Source organism: Acipenser ruthenus, chromosome 51, assembly GCF_902713425.1.
Source record: "Acipenser ruthenus chromosome 51, fAciRut3.2 maternal haplotype, whole genome shotgun sequence".
Lineage (NCBI taxonomy): Eukaryota > Metazoa > Chordata > Actinopteri > Acipenseriformes > Acipenseridae > Acipenser > Acipenser ruthenus.
Genome location: NC_081239.1, coordinates 4,296,009 through 4,303,638, shown reverse-complemented (window position 1 = coordinate 4,303,638; position 7,630 = coordinate 4,296,009). Strand labels below are relative to the sequence as shown.

The window sequence follows — 7,630 nt, the reverse complement described above, 5'->3', positions numbered from 1 at the left end:
ACAGTCTTCCGTGGCTGAGCTGGGAGACACTGTGCATACGGCAACAATAGCCCGGGTGCTTCACAAAACTGGCCTTTATGGGAGAGTGGCAAAAAGAAAGCCATTGTTGAAAAAAACTCACATCAAATCTCAGCTAGAGTTTGCCAGAAGGCATGTGGGAGACTCAGAGACCTAGTGGAAGAAATTCTATGATCTGATGAGACCAAAATAGAGCTTTTTGGCCTTAACACTAAGCACTATGTTTGGTGCAAGCCTAACACCGCACACCATCCCGAGAACACCATCCCTACCGTGAAGCATGGTGGTGGCAGCATCATGCTATGGGGATGCTTCTCTGCGTCAGGGCCTGGAAAGCTTGTGAAGATAGAGGGCAAAATGGATGCAGCAAAGTACATAGAAATCCTGAAGGAAAACCTGCTGAAGTCTGCAAGAGACCTGGGACTTGGGAGAAGATTCATCTTCCAGCAGGACAATGACTCCAAACATACAGCCAGAGCCACACTGGAGTGGCTTAAAAACAAAAAGGTCAATGTCCTGGAGTGGCCCAGTTAAAGCCCGGACCTCAATCCAATTGAGAATATGTGGAAAGAGTTTAAAATTGCTGTTCACCAAAGGTCCCCATCCAACTTGACGGAGCTTGAGCAATTTTGCAAAGAAGAATGGGCAAAAATTGTAGTGTCCAGATGTGCAAAGCTGGTAGAGCTGGTATCCAAATAGACTCATGGCTGTAATTGCTGCCAAAGGTGCCTCTGCCAAATATTGACTCAAGGGGGTGAATACTTATGCAATCAATTATTTTCTGTTTTGTATTTGTAATTAATTTAGAATTTAGATTTTATTTTTCACTTTGACATTATGGACTTTTTTATGTTGATCAGTGGCAAAAACTCCTAATTAAATCCATTTTGATTCCATGTTGTAACACCATAAAATGTGGAAAAGTCCAAGGGGGGTGAATACTTTTGAAAGCCACTGTATATAAATAATATGCAATATATGTGTGTCTATCTATATATAATGCATTATGTTGTAGCTTTTTATATATTTTGTTTAATGTTTTATACTGTAAATAGCCACCCCCCTGGGAGCACCCGTCCACGGTCGGCTGTGGAACAGCCTGGACTCGAACAGGGGACGTCCAGGATATAGAGCGCATGCTGCACTCCACGCAGAGCACCTTTCCTGGATGCGCCACTCGGGAGCCCTGAACCCTACAGGTTTCTTTTTAGTTTTTTTTCCGTGATATGTGCTGTTTTAAAACAAAACAATTCCATAATATAACTGGTATGTATGTCAAAGTGCTTGATTTCTCTGGTTTACTTAGATGTTGACCAACATGTGAAATGCCATGACTGGTACATATCCCGTTCTTTAGTTATTGTTTTCCAAGATCACTACATATAAAAAGTAAAGAACGGAAGATGATGGTGATGATGATGATGATGATGATGATGATGATAAAAAGGACACATTGATGACTTATATCTTAATATATCTAAATGTGTATAAGAGGTATTTACGTTTTTTTCACATATTTGGTCTAAGAAGGCTTAAAACTTTATGTTTAAAGTGGAATCAATATGTTTTTCTGGTGCAATAGGTAAAGGAGCAGTGTGTCCCCCACCAGGGATTTAACCTATGACCCTCTAATATGTAGTAAGTCATGGCTCACGAGCGTCATATTGTATGACAAATAGGCTATAGGCTATATTTTTTGTAAAATATGGGTAGGCCTAAACAAATATCAATTGCTCTGGAGATATATAAAAAATATATATAAAAATCAACCAAATCAATTAGTGACATGTATTTTCCTGGTTTGCCATTTATTAATTTATGTCCGTTTCACTGGGCGTGAGCTGGGGGGGAAAGATAAGGCAGAAGAAGCAGCAAGGAGCAGTTAGTAGGACAGAATGTGGTCACCGACTGGGGCCGACGCTGTCGACATCCCAGGGGCGGAGGACCCGGCAACCGGAAACAGGATAGAAAAGAGGTCATCGACTGGGGCCGACGCTCTCGACATCCCAGGGGCGGAGGACCCGGCAACCGGAAACGGGATAGAAAAGAGGTCACCGACTGGGGCCGACGCTGTTGACATCCCAGGGGCGGAGGACCCGGCAACCTGAAAACACATATGAGGGTTAGACTTGAAAAGCCGCCCCTCGGGAGGAGATGAGAGAGGTACCCAGCATTTGAGGCTTATGTAAGGGGCGCTCGTAAAACCCCTGATTGGCCGAGACATCACGCTGCCTGGGACCTGAAAATAAGGACAGAGCATTGAGGTTAGTATAGGACTCGGCACGAGTGACCACGTCCTGAAGAGAGGCAGAATAGAAGAGAGCCTCGAGTGAGATGAGCGCAGGAGCTGCGACAGGACAGAGTTTGGCCGGGGGTCCGCTCTGACTCACGCGGTGAGAACCCCTGAAGGTAAGGGAGGCGGCTGCCTAGCCCTGAGGTCGGGGAAGTGAGCCTCACTTGCCCCCCAAAGGATGGACCCCCGGCACCTACAAAAATTCCCACACCGTGAGACAAACAAGACAGAACATGCCAACGCATAACATAAACAAACAAACAAAAGACCAGAATGACGAACAGAGGGAGATTAGTAAATTTGTTAGTGGGATGTGACTATGTGTATACCTGACTATGTGTATACCTGCCGCTCAGTGGAGAGGAAAAAACCTCTTGAGGCGAATTTAGGGGAAAACCTCAGGTGGCCCCGGCGAACAGGTAGCCCCCACTCCGGGCATGCTAGCAATTTTAAAATGGGCTGCTGCTATATCGGAGGGAGATGAATGGACGTAACAGTCTACTGCGGAAGAGGACCAGCGGCCCATGGTCTTGATCAGACTGTGATTGATGCTGGCTCTTGCAGCGGAGGTAGCTGCACCTATACGAAATGAATGGGGAGAATACAGCTGAGGAGGGAGGCCTGCTCTAGAAAGGAGGGAGGAGAGGTGGGCTGAGAACCAGTGACGAGTGACAATAGAGTGAGAGGAATCGATAAATAGAGGGTCCAGGGGGGGATGGGATTTCCTGATGGAGAGATATTTTGCCATTGCTGAGAAAGGGCAGATAGAGGATTCGATCCTTGAAAGCTGGATGAACTGACCACGCCGGAGTTGATCTGTCTTTGAGATACGCAGCCGGATTATGAAATAGGAGTTGCTAATACAGGAGAGATCGCAGAGACGAATACCCGTTGCAGGGAAGCTTGAAGCTGAAGGAACTGCGAATTCTGAGCATCTGAGGAAGCCGAAGAAGGCTGTGAGGCAGATGGTTTCCATTAGGAGATCTTCGTATGGGGAAAAGCAACCTTTCTGAAGAGTAGAGATGAGGGAATGGAGGATATCTGTTGATATAGGCAGGCGGGAAGGTGCAGCAGGGGGGGGAGCTTTTGAAGATTCCGCGGAGAGTCAGACGAACAACTGGTATGGAGAGGATGGTGGGTGAAGGCACGGACATGATGCGGTAGTGATATTGGATTCCTGAAATGTAAGATTTGATGGATGCTGGGGAAAGATGGAGAGATTCCTTAGCATGGACAATGAAAGCCAGAATCCAGTCTTGATTGAAGGGAATAGGGTGGATATGATTATGAGCACAGAAGGTTAGGAATGCTGACCAGGCCGTAGAATAAGAAGCTCTTGAAGAAGGGGCGAGGGCTGTAGACATGTAGTTTTGAGCGGATTGAAGGAGGTTGCGGAGGGTAGGGTTCAGTCCAGAAGTAGCTGATGAAACTGTGGGGTCTGGAGGGGGTTTGGGGAGGCAGATGGAACCAGCTGACGGAACTTGGCTACCTGTAGGCGAGAAAGAGCATCTGCAGCATTATTATGGGTACCCGGAAGATGACGAGCTTGTATTAGGAAGTTGAGAGATACAGACGACCATATGAGACGACGGAGCAGGCGCATAATGAGGGGGGATGAAGAACGTCCTTTGTTAATGATGTGTACTGTGGGTTTGTTATCGCTGAAGAAAAGAATTGATTTTCTTGACCATTGGTGACCCCAGAGGGCAGCGGCCACCGCGATTGGATAAATTTCTAGAAGTGCTGTAGATTTCTCTTGAGGGGGAAGGAGCTGAATTTCAGGGGGCCAAGTGCTAGAGAACCATTCAGGAACAAGGAACCCGCCGAATCCGATGGATGAGGCGTCAGTGAAGAGGGCAAGGTCATGGGGGGCTGAAATGAAATCGTCGTAAAATATAGAGAGGCCATTCCAGTTAGAAAGGAGACTGATCCACATCTTTATGTCTTTCCTGGCTTCGGCTGAAATTTTCACATGAGAATTCATATTCTTGACCGTTGGTGAGAGGGCTAGGAGATGTGAAATAAATGTTCTGCCCTGGGGAATGATGTGAATGGCGAAATTGAAATGGCCGAGGAGAGACAGGAGGTCCCTCTTCTTAATGAAAGAGGAGATCTGAAAATTGTTAATGAGTGAAAGTAAGCGTTGGAGTTTGGCAAGAGGCAGGCTGGCTTCGAATTTCACTGTATTGAGTGTGATGCCGAGGAATTCCAGGGAGTTAACAGGGCCGATGGTTTTCTCTTGAGAAAGAGGGACACCGACTGAGGAAAAGAGGGTCTTTAGCTGATTAATTGCTTGGGCTGGAGGATCTGATGGGGGGGAAATAAGCAGAAAGTCATCCATTAGATGGAGGAAGAAGGGGACATGATAGGAGTTGAGCAGAATCCAGATAAGGGCTTCTGACAAGGAATCGAATATTTTTGGGCTACTGCGGCAGCCGAAAGTGAGCTGGGTGGAGAAATAGAACTTGTCTGCCCAACAGACTCCGAAAAGGTGACGGAGGGAAGGGTGAATAGGCATGACCTTGAATGCATCGGAGATATCGGCTTTGGCGAGCCAGGCTCCATGACCTGCAATTTTGATGAAATGAATGGCATCTGAGAGCTTAATGTAGTGAAGAGAGAACTCCTCGCTTGAAATGAGGGAGTTAATGCTGCGTGTGTAAGCGCCCCGAGGAGCGGATAAGTCAATAATAAGGCGTTTCTTGCCGGAATACTTACGGGTAGCGATGCCTATGGGATTAATACGAAAGGTAGTGAAGGGGGGTGCTGAAAAGGGGCCGACCATGAAGCCTTTGTTGACTTCGGCTTGGAGAAGGGAACTGACGACTTGTGGCTTAGAAATGGCAGAGCGGAGATTTTGACAGATATGAGACTCCGAAGGAATGTGAGAAATGCCAGTAAAAAAGCCATTTGTAAGTCCGCTAATTAGATAAGAGACGAACAGCTTATCTGGATGATTTTGTAGCGCATTAGCGAGAGCCTGAACGTTGATAGGAGTAGAAACTTGAAGTAACTTTGATTGTCACTTCGCTGTAAGAGGACATATGGAGCGTGAGTGGGCATCGTTGCAGAAGCTGCAGGCATGAAGGTACTTGCAGGTTTTGCTGAAGCAGGCAGAAGTATTAAAGTTATTGCATATTTGCCTGCCACCTGTAAACTTGATGGGACGGCCATAGATATCTCTGGCTTGAGATCTGGTGGGAGGAGCTGAAGCATGGATGGAAGCAGGGGCAAGATGTCTTGAACTGAGAAGAGAAGGCAAGGGATGATGAATGGGTTGAAGAGAACTAGCTGCTGTCTTAGGGCATAGATAAGAGGAGTGCGCTGTGGAGGCATATGCGCTGCAGGCGTTGGGACGAATTCCACTGAAGATCCGGGTGAAAAGATCTGTGTCGGAACGGGACCAATCAATAATACGGTTGTCGGCTGAGAGGGTGGCAGCAGCTTTGGCTGAGAAAGCACGGTGGTATTGATAGAACAAAGCGCCTCCGTAGCGCACGGCCAATTCGACAACCAGAAAGAGATACTGATTTAACTCTTGTAATCTGTGCGGATAAACAGAACAGAGAATATCGCGATAAATGGAGAAAGCGAGGACGAATTCTCCCACGGAAAGGCTTTTTTGAAGACGTGGGTCGCGGGATTTTAGAGTGACCGAAACGTCTCCACAGTCGACCACTCTGTGATCTAAAAACTCAGAAGAAGCAATGAGAATAGAGACAAGATTTACATCCTTGCCTTCGATTATTTGCTTTCTAATTTTTGGTGAAATAGAATGGCTGGTAATGGCACGGGGAGAAGAGGAACTTGCTACAGTGGCTGAGGAGAGATTGAACTCTGGAGGAGGAACGGGGGGTACTGAAAAAGACGTACCAAGGGTATAAGCAGGAGTGCTGGAACTGAAGGCGGGTGGAGCCAAAGCAGGATTTTCCAGTTTGTCAAGACGGGCGCTGAGAGCTAGCTGAGAGTCTATAATGGGCTGGAGCAGAGGTTGCAGCTGATTAAAAGTGACCTGAGGGGCGCTGCTGGAGGAGGGGATGGGCGGGGTGAGTGATTGCGGCAGATGCTGTGGCTGCGTTGACTGCGCCGCCGGGGGGAGCTTGGCTGCGAAAGCAGAGTCTTGCGTATGCGCAGCAGGAACAGGAACGGAAAGAGTAGCAGAAGAGGAGGGCCTGACGGCTGAAGCTTGCAAGCGGGGGGGAAAAATCGGCTCGGCTGACAAGGCTTCACAATAGGTAACAAATAGGGACATGCGATCTCCGCCGACGGGAATAGGAATGGACTTTTCAAAGAGTACTTTCAGAAGCTTAGGTGTCGTCCAATCTTTGTAGTGGAGTTGCAGTAGGGGCTGGCTAGCGGAACCGCGCTTTGGGCCCCGCTCTTGCCTAGCTGAACGCCGGGTGGAAGCAAGGTTGGCTGACGGGGCTGGCGCGGTCATGGACCGGGACGAGGAACGGAATGCCTGACAAAGACGGACCGGTGGAGGGGTCGGAGGCAGGAACTCGTCTGAGTCGGAAGGGAATGCGTAAACTGAAAGCTTTTCCATTTGGAAGCAGGTAAGACTGCGCGTATTAATCTTGCGATGGTCTTTTTTTTTTTTTTTTTCTCTCGGGAGTAATGCGAAACACTACGAGTCAGGATTCAAAAAACGAAACACTAGACAGAAAAGGTGCAGGTGATCAGGTCTTAAATAGTAAATAGAAACTAATTAACTGGAGATTAGAAAATTGAAAGATTAGAGATTAGCGCCCCCCCCAGCTCCACGCCCCCCGAACCTCGCAAGCTAACATTTAAAAATTTAAATACATTTCAACAGCTACCTAGAGGCGCAGCGGGTTGCAAGTTCGAACATCTGGATTTTATTTTATTTTTGGGGGCGTGTGGCAAAGTGCCCCGCCCCTGTGTGCATTTGTGTGTTTTGTGTATGTATGCGTGCGTATGTTAAATGTTGGTGTATAGATTGGTACACGGGATATAAACGGGTCTGTGTTTCACGTGTATTTAAAAAGTGTATATTTGTATTTAGGCACGGGATTGCACATCACGCACGTGCATTTAAAATATAATATGTGAACACGGGGTTTCACGTAATGAATTCACGTGCTGGGATTCAAGTGAATAATTAATTAGTAATTGAATCCCAGCACAACAGTATATATAGAGACACGTAGCACTCAGTCGTGGTGAGGTGTTCAGAGAGTGGAGAACGGGTGAGAGAGAAGGAGAAATACGTTTAAATATCAATTGCTATTACGTGCTGGTAGGACCAGCACGATACTTGTTTATTTAAAACTCACCGTGTTTGTTTGTGTGTCTGTC

At 47.1% G+C, this 7,630-nt stretch overlaps 1 protein-coding gene across 1 annotated transcript; it reads right to left on the bottom strand.

Moving 5' to 3' along the window:
* Positions 1-3,716: 3,716 nt before the first annotated feature.
* Positions 3,717-6,857, bottom strand: LOC117969256 (uncharacterized). Its single transcript, XM_034917173.1, has 2 exons — positions 6,185-6,857; positions 3,717-5,041 (listed from the first exon to the last, which is right to left on the bottom strand). Exons 1-2 carry the CDS (start codon positions 6,855-6,857, stop codon positions 3,717-3,719), a joined length of 1,998 nt encoding a protein of 665 aa, XP_034773064.1.
* Positions 6,858-7,630: the final 773 nt, after the last annotated feature.

Excerpts from the sequence above, each read along its gene's own strand:
- LOC117969256 (XM_034917173.1), bottom strand. The coding sequence starts at position 6,857 with ATGGAAAAGCTTTCAGTTTACGCATTCCCTTCCGACTCAGACGAGTTC. Across the intron at positions 5,042-6,184 it reads CACTCCTGCTTATACCCTTG|GCATCGCTACCCGTAAGTAT; the intron begins GTACGTCTTTTT and ends TTAATCCCATAG.